At 42.1% G+C, this 19,601-nt stretch overlaps 2 protein-coding genes across 4 annotated transcripts in view; both read right to left on the bottom strand.

Moving 5' to 3' along the window:
- LOC133713178 (uncharacterized) overlaps window positions 1–11,053 on the bottom strand; it is a 33,543-nt gene extending 22,490 nt beyond the window's left edge. The window contains exon 1 of one of the 2 annotated variants that reach the window (XM_062139295.1): window positions 10,926–11,053. The gene's annotated coding sequence lies outside the window, so the exon portion shown is untranslated. Of the gene's footprint in view, window positions 1–10,800 lie in introns of both variants that reach the window. The other variant, XM_062139294.1, reaches the window with a different exon arrangement.
- Window positions 11,054–13,297: 2,244 nt separating this feature from the next.
- On the bottom strand, window positions 13,298–19,601 carry LOC133710392 (eukaryotic translation initiation factor 3 subunit H). 2 transcript variants are annotated; one of them, XM_062136457.1, is made up of 13 exons: window positions 19,457–19,601; window positions 19,283–19,362; window positions 19,036–19,152; window positions 18,850–18,953; window positions 17,534–17,563; window positions 16,972–17,038; window positions 16,150–16,283; window positions 16,016–16,064; window positions 15,380–15,451; window positions 15,194–15,295; window positions 15,049–15,116; window positions 14,164–14,316; window positions 13,298–13,584 (listed from the first exon to the last, which is right to left on the bottom strand). In XM_062136457.1, exons 1-13 carry the CDS (start codon window positions 19,467–19,469, stop codon window positions 13,527–13,529), a joined length of 1,047 nt encoding a protein of 348 aa, XP_061992441.1. In that variant the 5' UTR covers window positions 19,470–19,601; the 3' UTR covers window positions 13,298–13,526. The 2 variants fall into 2 exon arrangements, with proteins under 2 accessions (XP_061992441.1, XP_061992442.1); XM_062136458.1 differs by lacking the exon at window positions 17,534–17,563 and having other exon boundaries at window positions 19,457–19,599.

Consider the following 19,601-nt stretch of genomic DNA (forward strand, 5'->3'; position numbering starts at 1 on the left):
CCACCAAAACTTTCGATCCTTAGCTCTATGAACTCGCCTCAACCTGCTGATCATCATACTAGAAGGATCGCACCTGGAGTGACCGGTTTCACGTTCGTCGGAGCTCGGTAAGTTTTCAATCCGAAACGAAAATCTTTCGATCGGTATATCTCGAGCTGTAGTGCATCGTTTTGATTGATTCTTTTTCCAGTGGGTTCCCCTTGATGTTATTAACAACTCTCTAGAAGGCATCGAGGCCTGAAATTGAAGCTTTGACGTCGAAATCGAGCCTTGCCGGATTCTGCAAAATTCTGGAATTTTTCCGACCACCGAAGCTTTCGATCGGTATATCTCGAGCTACAGACCATATTTTTCTGTGATTCTTGAACCAGTGAGTTCTTCTTGAGTTTCTTAACAACTCTTCAGAAAGAATCGAAGCCTTAAATTGACGTTTTTACGTCGAACTGGAACTCGCCGTTTTCTGCAGTTTCTCGCCGGTTTCTGGAACATTCCGGCCACCTTCATACTGTTCAAGGTAATTTTCGACCCCTTCTGGTCATTTTCAGACTTCGTGTTAGTTATGAAAGTTGTTAAGCATGATGAGAGGAAGAAGAGCAGCCCGGCCCCGACACCATTGGTGGTGGTCGGCGGCGGCTCTGCCACTAACTCCGGCGGCCCTTTCCGGCCACCTCCGGGGATCAAAAATATGGTTTCTGTACATTTTCAGATTCTATATTTCAATACGATCATTTCGATATATTATACGCAATTTTTGGATATCGTATGATTAAGTTATGAATTTTTAAGTTTAGATCGATTTCGATCGTTAGATTTGTGATCTGTGAAGTTAGGACCGTCAGATGGACTTGTAGTTTTGATATGATGATCTTATGACTGTCCCAGTGGCTTTGTGTGGTCATGGGCGAAGATCCGACCGTTGGATCTTCGTATAAATGCAAAACAGTGATTAGGAAGGCGATCCGTGAGGATCCGACCGTTGGATCATCATTTAATTTCAATCCGACCGTTGGATTGTCGTTTGATTATGTTTTTGAGTTATTGGCTAAGTTAAGGTCATGTTTGATTAGGTGATCGACAGTTTGATTTGGCGGACGATTCGTGAAATTGTATTTTGAGCTGTTAAGAAGACGCAGCGGGAATTTAGAGGTGAGTAAACCTCACGTGGTTCATATTACGAACCGAATAAATTTAATTACCTTATTTTGTCGTAATTGCGTGAAAATATTTATGGAATAAATATTTGTTTTAAAATCATATGGACTTGATCAACTACGGTCCATGGGTAAGTAAAATGATTTTTACGATACAAATGAATTTCTCGGTTTTATTGCATGTGAACTATAGTTGGTATTAGTGATTATCCCTGAGCGGATAATTACGTATATATATATTTACGTGATTATATGTGAATGGTGTGACATTGAAGAGTGTGGAAATTGGGATGATTAAATTATTATGAATTGACATGTGACTTACCATATTTATATGTGATGAACATGATTGATGAGTTCTTGTTAATATTCATGATTTACATTGGAGGATGTATAGAGTTAGAGAATGTAAGGTTCTGAGGATGAGGTGTCCGAAGTTCGACGGTTAAGAATAACCGGAGTGTTTGTGTGCTGAGGACGGGGATGTCCAAGGTGCGACGGTTTATTATTAACCGAAGTTGTGTGCTGAGGACGGGGATGTCCAAAGCGCGACGGTTTATTATTAACCGAAGTATATGGTGCTGAGGATGGGGATGTCCAAAGCGCGACGGTTATAGTGTTAACCGAAGTATTTTTGCCGTTGCTTGACCCTAGGCCAAGGTGTCAGAGGTAACGAGGCAGTTAGAGCTCTAACGTGTTATTGGGATGGACCAGAGTGGTGTTATGTGGGTTGGGTGTTTGCAGGACCAGTGTGGTGTATTGTGATTTGAGGATTGTGAAAATGTATTCCTTGTGGTTTTCCATGAGTGGTTTGATGTCTCTTTGCAGACGTAATACTGTTGAATTTTACTTGAATTGTAATTTAATAAATCAACAGTTCTTTCTTGTTTACTCATACTGGCTGTAAAAAGCTTACCGGGTTTTGTGTTGTTGCAACTCCCGGTACACTATTCAAATTGTGTAGCGGGTAATCTTACAGGACAGGAGAACCAGGACGGTGATCATGCGGTTAGAGCAATGATTATAGTTTTACAGCAATTGTAATAGTGAGGCGAGTTAAGCTCATTTGAGCCTTACAATTTGATTTGGTGGGAGTGTGCTGTAATAAATAACTTGAGGAATTGGGTTATTGTAAATTTGAGAGTTGTGAAGTGTGGTTGTTTGTGAGAAAAAAATTCAGGATGTTAGTTGTAATTTGTTATTATTCATGTTTCGGATTTGAATTGATTATTCAAAATTCGGGGCGTGACAAGTAGGACACTCACAGACTGCGAGACAAGGTACACTCCAATGGAAAAGCTATGTCTCACATTGTACTTCTCAGCGTGCAAGCTGCGCCACTACATGTTATCCTTTACCACTTGCATCATCGCTCAGACTGACTTAGTCAAGTACATGCTATCGCGACCTATTCTGAGAGGCCGCATTGGCAAATGGGTGTTAGCTTTATCTGAATTCTCACTACAGTATGTGCCACAAAAGGCAGTAAAGGGACAGGCTATCGCAGATTTCCTCGCGCACCACCCTACCTTAGACATCCCTATAGTGAAGGAGTTAGAAATAGCAGCTGTGGCCATCACTCGGCCAGATTTGGCAAGCATCCCAGAGTACGCTATTTTGTACCAAGCCACAGTCTCCTTACAGCCCTGGATACTATACTTTGACGGTTCAAGAACGGAAACGTTAGCAGGGGCTGGGATTGTTCTGGAAAATCCAGCGAGCGATCGGTTCTCTTATTCTTTCCAGTTGGAGTTTAAGTGTACCAACAATCAAGCAGAGTATGAGGCCCTTATCATTGGCCTAGAGGTTCTGCTAGAGTTAGGGGTGAGGGACGTTCAGGTACACGGCGACTCTTTGCTCATAATCAACCAGCTCCAAGGAAAGTACAAGTGTGAAAGCTTTTTGCTCATACCCTACATGCATCGTGCCATTGAACTTCTAGATCAATTTGACGATGTAGACTTGGAGCACATACCTCGTGAGCGCAACTTTGCGGCCAATGAACTCGCTCAATTGGCTACAGGCATTACATTGAAATATGGCGTTCGCGAGCGCATTCTGAAAGTCGAGCGCCGCACACTGCCTTCGTGGCTCGCGCGGCCTGACCCACCAGACGATCCAGTCGTCGCGGTCCTCGAGCCTATCGACGTTGATTGGCGCATACCGTTGATTGACTACCTCAAGCAACCAGATCTTACAACAGACAGGAAGATTCGTTTTCTTGCCTTGAATTATTTCCTTAGAGGTGATGAGCTGCGACGACGTGGAGAAGATGGCGTAGACTTTAGATGTGTCTATGGCCGCGAAGCAAAACGATTAATGCGCGAAGCGCACACAGGAGTATGTGGAGCCCATCAAGCGGGCCCCAAGATGCGTTGGCTTATCAGAAGACATGGGTTTTATTGGCCTAGCATTTTGAAAGATTGTATCGCATTCGCGAAAGGCTGCCAAGACTGTCAGGCGCATGGTCCGGTGCAGCACATTCCCAATATTCCCATGCAACCCATTATTAAGCCTTGGCCTGCACGAGGCTGGGCTTTGGATTTGATTGGGATGATTCACCCTCACTCTTCGCTCCAGCATAAGTTCATCATTGTGGCCACTGATTTCTTCACAAAGTGGGTTGAAGCTGAACCATTGAAGGAGGCTTCCGGCGCTACCATTCGTCAGTTTATCTTTCAGAATATTATTTGCAGGTTTGGTATCCCGGAAGTGTTGGTCTCAGACAGGGGGGCAGCGTTTATGGGCGGTGATGTAGAGAAGCTTGTCAATGAGTTGGGTATTCAGTTTGTCCACAGCACACCATATTATGCCCAATCTAATGGTCAAGCAGAGGCCAGTAACAAGATTATTATCACCTTGCTCAAGAAGATGCTTGTTGAAAACCCCAGACAGTGGCACGATACGCTGTATGAAACCTTATGGGCGTATCGTACCTCCAAGAGGAATCCCACTGCTACAACCCCCTATGCGCTAATGTTCGGCCATGATGCAGTCTTACCTTTGGAACTCAACGTCCAATCTTTGCGCGTCCAAGATCAGCATCACTTGATCGGGGAAGATTATGTTCAGGCGATGTGGCAAGAACACGAAGATCTCAGCGAGCAACGCTTGGCAGCTTTGGACAACTTGGTCTTGGAAAAACAGAGGATTGCTCGCGCCTATGACAAGAGGACACGTGGCCATAGTTACAAAGAGGGTGATTTGGTTTGGAAGGCTGTTTTGCCTTTTGGCGAGAAGTTGACCGGTCGCGGTAAATGGGCTCCGCGATGGGAAGGACCCTTCGTTGTTCATCGCATTCTGGAGCGCGGGGCCTTTCACCTCAAAGATTTGAATGGCGGCCTCCACCGCAATCCCATTAACGGGCGTTTCCTGAAGAAATACTACCCTAGTGTTTGGGAGTTTGACGATCCACCGGATCAACCTTCTTCTCAGACAGGGGGGCAACCTTAGTCTACCCAGGTTCGCTTCATCCGTATTCAGGCCTTCCCTGTGGCCTTAGTATCCTGTACTTGCTTCACCTACGCATACTAGGGGGGCAACACTCTGTACATTCAGGCCTTATTTGTGGCTTTTCGTTTATTTGTGGCTTTTCGTTCAAAAATTTCAAATTTCAACCCTTTCGTTTCTTTGACATTATGGTGTTAAGAATGCATGTAATGGCCTATACCTGAGGCCTTATTTTATACTTTGATTTGCAAAAAGTGTTAAAAACTTTCATTCATAAAGTGGCTTTGCGGCCAAAAGCAGTACAAAGTGCAAATCAAAATAATCACATTTGCGGTTTACAAGGCCAGAAGTGGCTTAGAGTAAAAACCATAAAATTACAGATCTACTGAGAGTTTCTGGATCTTGTGGCAGCAAAGGGGCTGTGCTCGGGCATTGCTACTCTCCCTCTCTTCACCCACATGCCTCCTCTGCTTTGAGTTGCAGCCGCTACCGTCTGTACCGGACCAAAAAGGAAGGAAATAATCCATCACAACCCTTTTGGGAAGGATTATCCTCCGGGATGGAGATGGTCTTCACAGAGAAGCGCGACTCACAACCACATCTACCTCCAGGGGAAAAACATAAGTCACACAGTCAGACCCTGGAAGTAGGCTACGGAGCAAGAACAGGCGACCCATATTGGTCTTCCGCCCTTCTTCCTCCTGCTCCACGCGGGCAATCTGAGAGAGGAGACCCCTCAGAATCGGGTTCCGCCGCTACGGGAGCACCACATGTTCTTTGGTCTAAATGAAACCGGTGGGTTTCACCGCGACTTCCAGAGACCAAAGACATGAGGTTGGACCTGAGGTTAGGCCATAAGACCTACCCAGGTATTGAGGTTAAGCCATAAGGCCTAGGAATTTGAGGCTAAGGCTAATATCGTGAGGAGAAGATCGTAGAAACTGGAGGAAGAGAAGTAGAGATTTTGTTGCTATCTCTGGGAAACCCATTTTCGTTTGTGTATATCTTCTCCCCAGAGTACAGGTATTTATAGTGCCAGTCTCAGTGGCTTTGACCGTACGATGGTTAGTTGTGATATTCTCATCGCCATCAATGAGCGTATCAATCGGAGTTAAATGCTAAGATCTCGGAAATGAAGATAATTGAAAGCGCGTGGGAGACGGAGCAGTCTCCAAGGAGGTAACCGCTCCGTTTCGAGATTATCTTTTCAGTCTTTTCAAACGGTTTTAAAGCGATAAAGGCAACTTAAAGCGTTGAACCGTTTGAGAGAATAAGTTATTATTTGGGCCAAGCAAAGTGGGCTAAATAGTAAGTTAATAATAATAATAGTATTGTTCATACAAAATATGGGCCTAATTCTAGGGGCCCAAAAGTCTTTGGCCTGCATGGGTCAGGCGAAGGAAGAGTTCGTCCAAACGAAAACTGGCATCCGCAGCAGCTTGTGCGGCTTGTTGGGCTGCCACGCGTGCCTGAGCCAGTTCCTGGGATAGCGTCTCGAGAGCAGCGAGGGGTTGTTCCAACTGAGGCTCTGCATGAACGAGCATAGCAGTAACATCGGTTAACCAGGCTTGAAAGGCCTGAATTTGGGACCTCAAGTGGTTCCTCTCGAGCGTCAGTTCCCTGATGAGGTTAGCTTGGTCACCCAAGAAGTCGCGCGCGGTCTCCGTTTGCTGAGTAAGGTTCTGATAATGCATTTCGGTCTGCCTGGCTTGCGCATTCGCGACTGCCCGCTCGTTGAGCCCTTGAGGAAGATCCTGCAACAGTTGATCGATTTCCTGGAATTGTTCCTCAGTGATGGCTCCCTCGCGGAGGAGCACCCTCAAGTATTCTAAGACCCTCACAGGCGCACCAGGAATCAAGATATCAGGGCCCAGGAAGCGGCGAAGGCCTTCTCTGACTTCATCTACGACCCCAGGGGGGGTCACTTCAAGTACACGAGCTAACCTTTCCAAAGTAGAGGGAGTAGGAGGCTCAACGACAGGGGCCTCAGGAGGTTCAGCGATAGGTACTTCTGGCACTGGTTCAGGTACCTCCGGCGTTGGTTCAGGAAGGTTTTCCAATTCTTCAGCTTCAGCGACTTGGGGGGCAGGGGGAGGAAGTTCCTGATCAACCACGTTAGGAACAGGCTCAGCAGCTTCTGCTTCTACTGCTCCGATTACATCGTCCCCAGTTCCAACGACTTTTGGAACCTGGAAGAAGACATTATCAGAATACTTGAACCAGGAAATAATGATGAAATAGTTGGTTAGGGGGAATACCTCTTCGATTGGGGGCTCATACACAATGATCGCTAGCATTGTCTCTGGGCTAGCTTCGCTGGGAACAGGAATTGAGTCAGGCGCTGTCTGTTCCAGGACAGGAACGTCGCTTGGTTCTTCGCGAGGTGCATCCAATAGCAGTACTCTATTTTCAGCCTCCGGCGAGCTGTCATCTATGATCTGCACAGGTATCGAGGCCAATTGTGCATTATCTACAGCGCCTGCAGGAGGTGGAGAGTGGTTCACAACAGTTGGCGCTGGAGCTTGGGAAGCAGATGTGCCTTCACCAACAGTTGAAGATCCTTCTTCAGCATGTCTCGAGGACCTGTGGCGAACCTGCAAATGAGGATTGTTACAGAGTCACACAGAATGAAAAGAAATTTCTAACAAGTGCTTAGTGTGCTTGTGTCTTACCAGTCGGTCAGCGATTGGTTCATCTTCTGCCCACAGGTCAGTTCGAGGATCAGAACGACCGCGCTTCCGAGCCGAGAGAGCAGCGATCTGTTAGAGGCAGGGGATTAGGTATGACTCGTAAAGAAAGCATGATTTGTACAAACAGATGGCTCTTACCGTTTGCATGTCATCGTCATCAGAGGAGGATTCTTTGTCCTCAGGCTCTATCATGACTGCCTTCTGCTTCCCAGACTGGCCAGCGGCTTGGGAAGCGTTGGCTGCGCGACTGCCAGAAAGTGGCGCGTTCCCCTGGAAAAGCAAAGTTTGAATTTAAAAGGGGAGGGATAAAAGAACAAAAGGGACAAAACATGATTCAAGATTAGTTACCTCTTGAAGGGGTTCGCGGATTACGATACCAGCTTGGGCCTGACGTGGGGCTCGCGCGGATCGCGGAGCCGGTTCAGCAGCAGGAGGAGGAGCTTGTGCAGCGTCTTCAGGGATGCGAGCAAGTTGATCAACGTCGGCGGCGTAGGGATATCGCAGTTCCCCGAAGATGGCAGCGAATACCTCATCGTGCTGTTGCCGCCAGCAGTTAACAGAGACTTCTGCCCACCATGCATCATATCCTTCCTCAGTCGCGTCCACAGAGTCAATCTCTTTGGCCCAGTCAGGAAGATCAACCAGCGCGAGCGTGCTTTGTGCTAGCGGAGGCCCAGAAAGGGGCCCAATTCTACGTCAAGAAGGGTTGTAGTTCCAAGCATCATACAGAGGGAATGGCACTAAATCGACAAGACCAAGTTGACGAGCGAAATGGTTGGGAGCGTAGAGCTCATAACTGAGTTCGTCAGCGGCAATCCTGATGTCGGAACAGGAGATCGCGCGGTGAAAAGCCAAGCGCGCGCGATCACTGTAGCGAGAGGCGCCAGGGAGGAATCCATGTTCAAGCGGAGCTGGGAATCTTCTACTCAGCACTAAGTCGCAATACGGCATCTCGTGCAGAAAGTACAAGTATGTGAAGCACTCAAAATAAGGAGGGGATGTGTACCTTTCGCCGCGACTGAGCCATCGACCCAAGAGTTGGTCAGTAGGCGGAAGTAATGGGATGTCGTCGCGACGAAAGTATGGAAAGTAAATTTGAATCCAGAAGTCAAGGATCCAAAAGGGGCCAGAAATGCTAGTCTCAAAGGCATGCATTGTGGCTTGATACAAAGTACGGTAGAGGGCACCTAATACTGGTTGTCCTAGTCCCACACGGTGGCCGTTGTAGAGGGCCGTCGCCAGAGAAGTCCAGGCACCAGTGGGCTTACAGGAGGAAGTGCAGAAAATAAATTTACAGAGCCAGTACTCCTAGAATGCAATCCCGCCAGTCGCATTGTGCTCCTGGCGGTAATAGGCCAGCCACCGCGGATAGGAGCTGCTATGGGCGCCACGACCATGTTGGGCCATGGTGGAGGTGAAAGTATCAGAGTCGAATTGGCCATGCAGATAGGGTTCACCATCAATGGGTAGGCCAGTAATGGTGAGAATGTCCAATAAAGTGACACTCATTTGGCCAAATCGAAAATCAAAGGTGTTGGTAGCAGTGTTCCAGAAACAAAGAAAGGCAGCGAGTGGCGAACGATTGCCACCGCGCGGAAGACGAAAACAAAGATCGATAGTATGGGTGATACCTGCTGCGTTCCAGCGGGCTAGATCTCGAGCGCGTGCTTCCCGGTACCAAGACAGCTCTTCCGCACTGATGGAGGATGGCCAATGCCCTATTTTTGATCGGTGGTTAGGGGCACTCCAACTGGTAAAATCCCCAGGAGTCCTTCGAAGGACCGGGATGGGGCGGCGAACAGGTAAGCCATAAAAGGCGATAGCGTCGGCCGGGAAAGCATCTCGCGGCGTTGGGCCCAGTCCGGCATGGTGGTTCGAAAGTCGGAGGAGCAGAGGTCTTTGGATGGTGGTCTGGAGAATCAGGCTGGCACCAATCCCAGTTCCCCAAGAGCGTGCAGCCTGTTCATTCAGCTCTTCTTCTTGGTCGATAACCATCTTTTTCGGGGGAGCCATTTCTGGGTTTCTATGAGAAGGATGTGTGCAAAAGAGGGTTTCTGGGTTTAGGAGACTAAAAGAGTTTCTGATGTGACAGGTCTGAAGTGGTTGCGGATTTAAATAAGAGATTTTGTGAGGGAAACGATGCGACAAAAAGGCGTTTCGCGAGTGAAAAGACGCAACCCTTATTAATGACATCGTTTCGAGCATCGAACGTGTCGTTTTAGTCCCCTTCAATCAGTTATATTTTCATGGGCCTGATTTCGAGGCCTGGGGGGCAATGTTTGAGCCCAAAAGTAATTTTGGCAATATCCTTGAGTGGATCTAGCACAGCGGGCCGATACCTGCGGCCCAAAAATAAGCCTACTATGGTTTGGGTTATAGCTTCGCCCATTCCGGAATCCATGAGGAAAACGAAACCTTATTGGAGGTAAGTAGCAGAGATCGATTAGGAAACTTCAATCAATAATCCTTCTACAACAAGGAGCAGTCAGAAACCCTAGGTATATATACCGGGTTTCAAGGACGAATTAGGGACCTCTCTCATATCAATCAATCCTAGCGATTACAAAGCCTCCCCGGAGCAAACCTTCAACCTTGTTGAAACCAGGTGACCGTGCGCCAGTCCTAGTCTCTCCAAGAGCCGACTGTCAGCATCACCAGACCAACCCGGCGACCGTACTTCCAGTCCCAGTCTCCCAGCGAGCCGACTGCGAGCGCAACCGCCACCGTTACTACCAGCGAAGCAAGGGTAACGCCCTCGCAACCCAGCGAAGCTAAAGTCACGCTTTAGTGCAACCCGTGCTTTCTCCAAACTTCCCAGTGATTGCTCTGCTTAGTCTACAATACTAAGTATCGATTCGGTGAACGCAAGAGACCACAACCAAAGTCCTTATCCGTAAGGCAAAAGTCCTTTTCCGAAAGGCTAGAGAAGAACCCTGTGACGAGGTTGGTGCTCTCCTCGTCCACAGCGCTTGAAGAAGAAGTCAGGTCAAGGGACTACCCCAACGACTGCACCCCGCGGTGCTGGCACGCCTGCGCAATCACTCGCTCAAAAGAGACAGTTTGCAAGCCAACTGGTTTTGGAGCCAAACATTATCTAACAGGAAGGCTTCTGAGGAAAGAAGCCTATGTTGACAAAGTAATGGTTTTCAATCGTGGCAAATGCCTGCATGCAGCAAAGCAAATGCTTGTCAATTGAATGGGAGTTTTAAGTATTAGTGAATCAATTATGCAAGTAGCAATGTCATAAACTGGTGGACCAAAAAGACAAGTTTTCAGATTCAGTATAGTTAATGTTCCAAGCATATAGGCTATTGCATAAAATGAGGACAGCCAAAGAAGAAGAAACAAAATATGCAGACAAACGCAGGGTTCGGCCTGGACATGATAAACACCATAGAAATACAAACTACCGAGAGTGCGAGACAATCATCAGACTTCCAGTAGCAAGAGAAGTAGCAGCTGACGAGAATAAGAGACATGAAAAATTGGAAAGTGCAATGGAAACTCACCCCCATGAAGACTATATTGATGGGTTCTAATCTGGTGGTATTGGAGAGTGATCGCGACGAGAGGAAAACAAAACCCTAACGAGCTCGATTGTTTTAAGCGAAAAACGTGAGAGGGATTTGCTTACCTTCGTATGAGGCAAACTGGCGCACTCCGAAATGCGCTGCACAAAACTCCTGGCCTAAGCTCAGCTCATTAGGAGATATTTAGGGCCCATATATGCCCTAGCGAAATATGTGTATTCTTGTATTAATTTTTTACATTAGATTCCTTTGTATTCAATTGTTTCCTATATATGAAATAACGCATTATCTTCTTCAAAAAACAGCTAGCTGATGCGCAACATCATCTCAGAACGGCGTGACAGATGTCCTTTCTTATTCCTGAATATGACAGGACTAATTTAGATTGGTCATTGTCAGTGGCTAACTTCATTCAAAATCTCTCTTGGAAAAGATCAAAGATTTACTTAATTTTCTTTCTATTGATATTGTTCAAAAAATTACTGCTATCCTTATTCCTTTGAATGGTTTACAGGATGATTTAGTTTGGGGACCTTTAAGTTTTGGTATGTTTACCATTAAAGGTATCACCTAACTTCAGGCTCAAAAATTGTCTTCTCATTCTCAAGCTCCTCTTCTTAATAAAATATGGAAGTTAAAGATTCGCCCTAAATAAAAAAATTTCTATTGGATGTTATTTAGGAATAGAGTTAGAACTAGGGATAGAATTTCTTTATATAATCGGTCAATTTCTCCTTTTTGCCTTTTTTGTAGTTCTCAGATTGAATCTATTGATCACATTTTTATGCAGTATTCTTCTACAATTTTGGAATCTATCTCATCAATACCCTACTCCTTTATCCGAGAATCGTTACTTCATAGCCTGGTTAAATTATCTCTTTAATGATTCTAATGTATAGTATACTATATCTCAAATACTCTTAATTCCTTGGTCTATTTGGAACTGGAGAAACATATTGGTCTTTAAGCAGCTAGTTTTTTTCCCTACTCAAATCTTTTTTGGGGCTGCTTGTTTGGGAACTAGCTACTGCCAGGCCAATCCTAGCTACCCTAAACCTAAGTTTTCTAAATCTCATCATATTGAATGGAATCCTCCTGACAATGAGCAGTTGAAGTTTAATTTTGATGGTTCTGTTTGAAATGGTTTGGCTAATACTATTGGCTTTGTTATTAGAAATGCAGAAGGTAATCCTATTATGGCTGCTTCAAAGATGATTGGTCAAGCTCATGTTCTGGTTGCTGAAGCAACAGCTCCTAGAGATGGGTTAAGCTCGGCTGCTTTTTACAATCACTCTAAATAATGGGTTGAGGGAGACTCCAAACTTCTCATTGATTGTATTCTTGGAAAATCTGTTATTCCTTGGAGAATCAGACAATTGGTAGCAGATATTAAGCTTTTTGACTCAGAATTTTCAGTTCATCCGCTTTTGACATGTGTTTAGAGAAGCCAACTTTCTAGCTAGCTAACAAAAACTTGCTAATCTTGGGCATCATGGAATGATATTATCTCTGTGTCCCCAGCGTTTCATCTGGATCAGCTAGAAGGAGATTGTTCCCGTGGTTTTGTTTTGTCGTTTTATTTTTGTTCATCAAAATATAAATGTCTACAGTGTTGAATCACATTCCATACGAACACGTAAAAAACTCATTACTCATCAAAAACTTCAAACTCGGAAACAGTTCAATTACCTTGGCAGGACTACAAGAAGTCAACAACGCCAAAAATGTACTTCAAGAAAAGAACCAGGACTCGGAAAAATTAGTGTCCTTAATGGAAAAAAAATATGGGAATCCCTGAGAAACACAACATATTATGAATAACTAGATTCTGATAATTAACCCGCTTTTCAAAATCTGTCAAACTTCGATAGAATATTAACCAAATGACAATACCATTCACGACAAGTCATTCACTTTTTTCAAATCAAGTCACCATAATTCTCCATTTCCGACTTACTTTCCAAATGTTATTCCAAGTTCTCCAGGTCAGCAATGCAACCAATTGATTCGATAGTCGTCACCAAAATATAAATCCAAATTGCTACACAACTCGAATAGTGAACATAACAAATCCAATTCTGGGTTCCATTCGATTCCCCCTTGGGAGTTCCAACTACATTCCAAGTGATAATTTAAGCTTCCTAAGGTTTACGGCTTTGACAATTGAACCAACTGATATACATGTCCACCAAAACAAAACCAACAATATATAACTCCACAATAATCAACATCTTTTCCATAATTGGCCCAAGTTTGTGTGTAACCAAATCAGGAAGTTTGGCAATTAGAGCTGGGAATTCACTGAAAGCTACATCGTGATGCTTCTCACAGCTTTTTTTTTTTATCCAACCGGCAGTAATGACTATAGAATCCACTTCAAAAGGAATTCTTCACCTTTCAGCCAAACATGATGCACAAGTCATTTTATACCGGACTTCTACTTGTCAAATGAACAGGAGATTTCAAAACCAGAATATATAGAATATTTGAAGTGCAACTATAGGTCAAGAATGAGAATAGAACTGTTCTTTTGGCATGCGTACATCGTTAGAATTTTACATCCCAATTTGCCCTTGAAGTTGTATATGATATTTGCTCAAAATTTGACAGATTGGAAAAATTGAAATTAAGACAAAGCACATGGAAGGGGACAGGTATTTCTCCGCACTGCAAACACATGAAAGATCTCATGTTCCAGCATTACATCAGTTCTCTTGCAAAGCCTTCGTCAAATATAATCTGCTGAAGCTCTGTCCGGCAACCCTGTAATTTTTTTTTTTCAATACAATACATAAAAATGACATCAGTAAAATCAAAGATTTCATTGATTAAACACCATAAACCATGACCACCACTTCCAAGGAATAATTGTTCATACCACAGTTAAACAGAGACAGGGAAAGCAGACTTAAGATCTAACAGTATTCTAATGACATCATAAAGTTAAACAATGGTAAAATATTTCAAATATCTAAAGCTGCAAATTTTTTTTTTTCCTTGGCCAAAAAATCACAGAAGTTGTTCGAATAATTAAGGGTATGAAAAGAGCTCAAACTTGCTATCAACACACTTTCATGGCAACAAAAAGAAGACAGGCTCAAACATATCATTAGTTCTATAGTTGACCGTCTTCCAAAGAGGTTTCTAAACACTATTTTTGTCTGAAGAGTTGAAAAAGTCATACAGATCAGTAGAACTATTGTGCGATCACGAGCCCATGCAAATAATATATACAGGTGTCTCTTCCAAGATGTGCTTCCAAAGTAAAATATTCAGATAGATAAAAAATAATAATAATAATAATGCAAGATAGCATCTGCTGGCCTATCATTTGAAACATACCCATTAATTTGGTTGCAGTAGTTTGAGATTTGATTTGTTATCAGAAAGCTGTCCAACCGTGAAGGCTCAGGGAGTGGCTTGAAAATGGGGTTTGAAGGATCCTCTTCAGGAAGCGGTTCTTCTCCGGCAGCCTTCCGAGCCATGTTCTCAGTCCTACAAAACAACTTAAAAAGTAAATTCCTAGTACTAATACAATAGGAAAAGTGATAACCAGAGGTAAGTTGCTTAACAAACAAATCCTGCCTAATCTTGATCCAAATATTACAAGTTTCTGATGCAGACAATCTTCCTCTAAAAGAATTTTAGTATCTGTTAAGTAGGCCAGTCACCTCAAATGCATAAGCAACACCAGGTGACCTTAAGCTTCATGAGCATAAACTACTTAGCCAGAAACTAATGGCACAATAAAGGAAACTGAAAATGAAATAGACTGAACATTTCAACTTGTCACCATTTTATAATCACCCGCACTTGAGCACTTTAATTTAAACATCAAAATTCCTGAATGTATGAATCAATTTACATGGTAGCTAGTTTAAAAATAATCACTTCGTCAACTTTCTGATTAACAAGACGTCATATCTATTGGTTAAAATAAATTTTGCAGACAGAAACTATATGCAAAGTCTGGTCAAATCAAATTATAATGGTCATAGCTCCACAAATGAACCCCTCTTGAGTCAAAACTACTATAAATGCATGCACTGTTATCCAAATAAGATCATAAAATGATCAATATTCAGGCCACTTTTATATATGCATGCACAATGGCTCTAAACAAGTATCCACAAAAGAAATTGCAAATGCTAATTCACATGTAAGAACCCAAATGAGAGAATCCCAAAACCATAATACCGTGAATTTATTCCGAATGCAATATCTTACCTTCTCTTTTGAAGCCATGCTTGCTGTTGGGCTTGCTGGCGTGACACGTTTCTGTAATAGTATTGGAACTGAAAGAGGATATTCATCAAGATAGGAAAAACACCAATCTTAACGCAACCAACATTCAGGTCAAGAGAAAATATACCTTCTGCTGTTCCATTGACAAATCATCCATGCACTCAATAAGAAATTCCATATTCCTCTCTAGAAATGGACTAGTTGATAATTGCAGACGATCATAATCACACTGAAACAGCAACACTTGATAAAATAAGTACTCAAATAATCTGAAAATCATGTAGAATTTCCAATAAAAGGATCACATATAAACCTGGATAACAGGTGTATCAGCTTCCAACTCCGTCATAAATGCACTAATAAGTGCAGAGTTTGAAACTTTGATCTGTCAAGTTCAAGCAAAATAAACATTTACAAACCCTCAGACAAACATCAAGCAAAACCAAAAAAAAAAAGAGGCTCCAAAAAAGTCACCACGTGCTACCGGAAATGATGGGTAGTTAAGAATTTTCATTGAAGAACATATAACTATTTTTAGGAGGGATTGAAGAACATATAACTAACAGTCAATAAAATATCTTGACGACCCTTTAAAATTCTGTCATAGTATACATTTTCAGGGCCCCGGAACAGGTTTTTTTTTTTTTTTTTCAAAAGGATATCCTATCTTAAGTTACTTGACAGAATTACAGTTTGCAACATCTGAGACTCATTTTTGAACAGCTGAATAGTATCACTATTAACAAATTCATTATGATTTATTTTCTCTAGCATCTATGTATACAATAAATCATTGGTTAACTATGGGTGATAATAAAAAGGAATGATGTAGAGAGCAAAACATGAGAAAGAAAGAAAAAGGAGAAAAAATAATGATACAAGATGAAACGGCCATTACAAAATATCAAGTATAGACTGTATTATTCTAGTCCAAAGATATAGAACTTACAGGTATTTCCTCAAAGATATCCACCCATGAAAGGTTTTTCTCCCTCAACCTATTGCACCAAAACAAATAACAAATGAATTTGCATCCAATATTATAACTGCACACAATAACATCATAACAGAAAATTCTCATACTTCTCCCCTGTAAAATTGTTACTGCGGTAGAGCTCCATGAATGAATCAGAAAGCTTCAATGCCTTCAGTGCTAAGACTCCCTGATTGGATTTCAATGGATCATAAATGATGCACACACACCGTCTAATATTTTCCTGCAAAGAATATCAATAAAAGCATACATAAGAGGCACAGCAACCATGTCTGTAAGAGAAATAAAATAAAAACGCAGAAGTAAAAATGATAACTCATAAGATATGAATCTAATGCAGCACCACTTCAACTAAAATCATGGAGTAGAACTTTTAGCTAAGATCTGGAATCCAATGGCATCATCAGTAACAATTACAAACAAATAAAAATTAAAAATAAAATGAACACTTTTCAGACTAAAAACAAGTGTTCCTCATGATTTTTTCGGATATCAAAATTGTTCAACCTTGTAATTGACTTCCATACAAATGGACTAGTTACATCTGTGACTACAGTAATTTTAAGCATTTATTTGGATTTAGTCTTCGGTAACAAGTTCTTGATGTGATATGGCAACGGCAAACTCTCTATTTTTCTGAGAGAAGATGGATCATGATATATAACTGCAAAAGCAAATTGTAGGCAGACTGCTAAGCAACTCAGATTTTTGCAGCATCTTTTCTAAGAAAACTCAACTTATTCCTGTCTCTTTGTACTTGATAACAAAAACTATTTGGATGGACAAAATAGAGCTTCTTGAATTACAGAAAACAATACGAATAAAGTAGAGGTATACGATATGACCAAAAAGTTTCATGTTAATGTTCATAAAATAACATATAACGAGAACAGCAATTTGAAAATAATTACCTGGTAGTTCATGAATGTCTCAATCAACTCCACCGTTTGAAAAGAACCCAACAATGTGGATTGGTACCTGAAAAGGATTTCCAAGAGTTACAAAATTGGAATATTTTCAGCAGTATCTACCCTTTTAACGCTTGACTAACAGCACTCAAAGAGCTCCCTACGTCATATTGTATATCTGGGCAGTATATATACAGATGTGGATTCAGTCATGCGTATGTGTGGAGCAAAGAAAAAGTGATGATAACAGGATCAGCTCTAAATTTTCAAACAGGAACAAATACAATAGTGTTTAAAATTTTCATCTATCCAACCTGTGTTTAAAACAAACTGCGGATTGGTACAAAATTGGAATATTTTCAGCAGTATCTACCCTTTTAACGCTTGACTAACAGCACTCAAAGAGCTCCCTACATTATATTGTATATCTGGGCAGAATATATACAGATGTGGATTCAGTCATGCATATGTGTGGAGCAAAGAAAAAGTGATGATAACAGGGATCAGCTCTAAATTTTCAAACAGGAACAAGTACAATAGTGTTTAAAATTTTCGTCTATCCAACCTGTGTTTAAAACAAACTGCAGTTTGGTACCTGAAAAGTATTTCCAATAGTTAGAAAATGGAATATTTTCAGCAGTATCTACCCTTTTAACGCATGACTAACAGCACTCGAAGAGCTCCCTACATAATATTGTATATCCGGGCAGTATATATACAGATGCAGATTCAGTCATGCGCATTTGGGAAGCGACGGAAAAGTGATGCTAACAGGATCATCTCTAAATTTTCAAAAAGGAACTCATACAATACAAAAAACCTGTGTTTAAAATTTTCATCTACCCAATTTTCTCAGTTTTTAAAAAGTTCAGAAACAAACTTCATCAGTTTCCAGTACTAGACCAACTGTCCCTACATCTGTTTAATTCAATCTGTCTAATCCAAATCTTAGCTCTCTTTAACACGTAGCTAACCCCTTAACAATCATGCATCAGATTTCTATAACAGGTCAGGAGAACGTATAGTATTGCTTCTCACATATCCATTCCCCTCCCAATTTTCAAAATTTTGATCTCATTCCAAGATTTCACCAAATGCTTAATATAAATCATAATTTATGTTACCTTTAAGGTGTGAATCAATAAACAAATGGATGTAGTCACAAATAACATTCCTTCTGGCGCCTTCTGGGCATATGAACATGGTTTAGACTTAAAAGATAAGAACAATTATACAGAAATAGTGCAAGACACTCCACTAATTTCAAAAGTATGAATTGCTCGGCCGAATTCCTTACTGACATTTGTTTTTCTTGGAATCAAGGATGAGGAATGGTACAGCCTTCCATACCCAAGTTTCATAAGCATAGGTTAATCTGGCTATGACTTTCCCACGAGGGTTTTGGGTTTAGGTTAATCTGGCTAAACCCTAAAACCCCACGATGACGAAAACTGAACCCGAAGGAAAACTGTGAACTTTCTGAATCCATTCTTTGTCTTGGGGTATCCTAGTTCTTCCATTTCCAATGGGAACATTAAATCCCAATGATTTCAAAAAACTTTATTCCGCAGAGTGAGATTAGAATCCTAAATCCTGACTCCAATGTAGTCTAAACAGATGAGCTGATAAGTTATGGAGGTGAGGAGATAACTGATGACTATACTGAGCCTACTCGATCAACTCATAATATAGTAAATGACATTCCATGGGCTCAGAGTTGTGTATGAGGGAGGGAGAGTTTTCAAATTGATACATATCCAAGCAATAAGATGAAACAGATGGGCAAAAAAAAACAAGTGATTCATAACTTGACATGTTTTAGTATGCTTACAATTTGTCATAAAGAGAAGAAAAAAAATTAATCAACAAATCAAAACTTACCATCCAACAGTGTTATTGTCAACATTCACCTCTCTCAAACATCTCATCATCTCGAGCTGGTAATTGGCACCATCAGCTTCAATCTCTTCATCCTCCTCCCTAATCTGCAATGCACTATCAATTAATACCGACGAAGGACGGAAAAAAAGCATCCGGACAACCGCAAAACAGAATCGAAAGCTTTACCGGGAATGGGAAACAATTAGTGACTTCAAGAACACTGCCAACATCCAAGCCAAGAAGTTGGCCGGTGACCAGAGCCGGCGAAAACTCCTTGCAGTGCTTGATTATCTTCAAGATAACCTGTTTTGAGGGAACAAAGGTTCAAAAGCAACTAATCGGAATGAAATCTCAGGTCAATTAATCCGAAGCTTAGTTTCTCTTCCATCATGTAAGAGAAATCAAATCCTATATAGAAAGCAAATGGAATTACCAGTCCTTCGATCTGAACAACTCTGAGAGGAGGAGCAACCTCTTCTGTAGCAGCAACCTGAAGAAAGGATCTAACCATTGCTGTACAAAATACACAACAAATTTATATAAGCCTCGCAAACTAATAGAATTGAAATTTAGAGGTAGAAATAGAGAGAAGGGGTTCAGTACGCACAGTTCGCCGCCATGATTTGGAGTCTCGGAGAGAGAGAGAGAGAGAGAGAAGTAGGAGGGAGATGATGGAGTCGGAAGCTGGGTAGGTGAATATTGAGATACCTAAAACCCTAGTTCTCGACGGAATGAGACATTGGGCCTTTTTT

Source organism: Rosa rugosa, chromosome 5 (assembly GCF_958449725.1).
Source record: "Rosa rugosa chromosome 5, drRosRugo1.1, whole genome shotgun sequence".
In the NCBI taxonomy this organism is placed as follows: Eukaryota; Viridiplantae; Streptophyta; class Magnoliopsida; order Rosales; family Rosaceae; genus Rosa; species Rosa rugosa.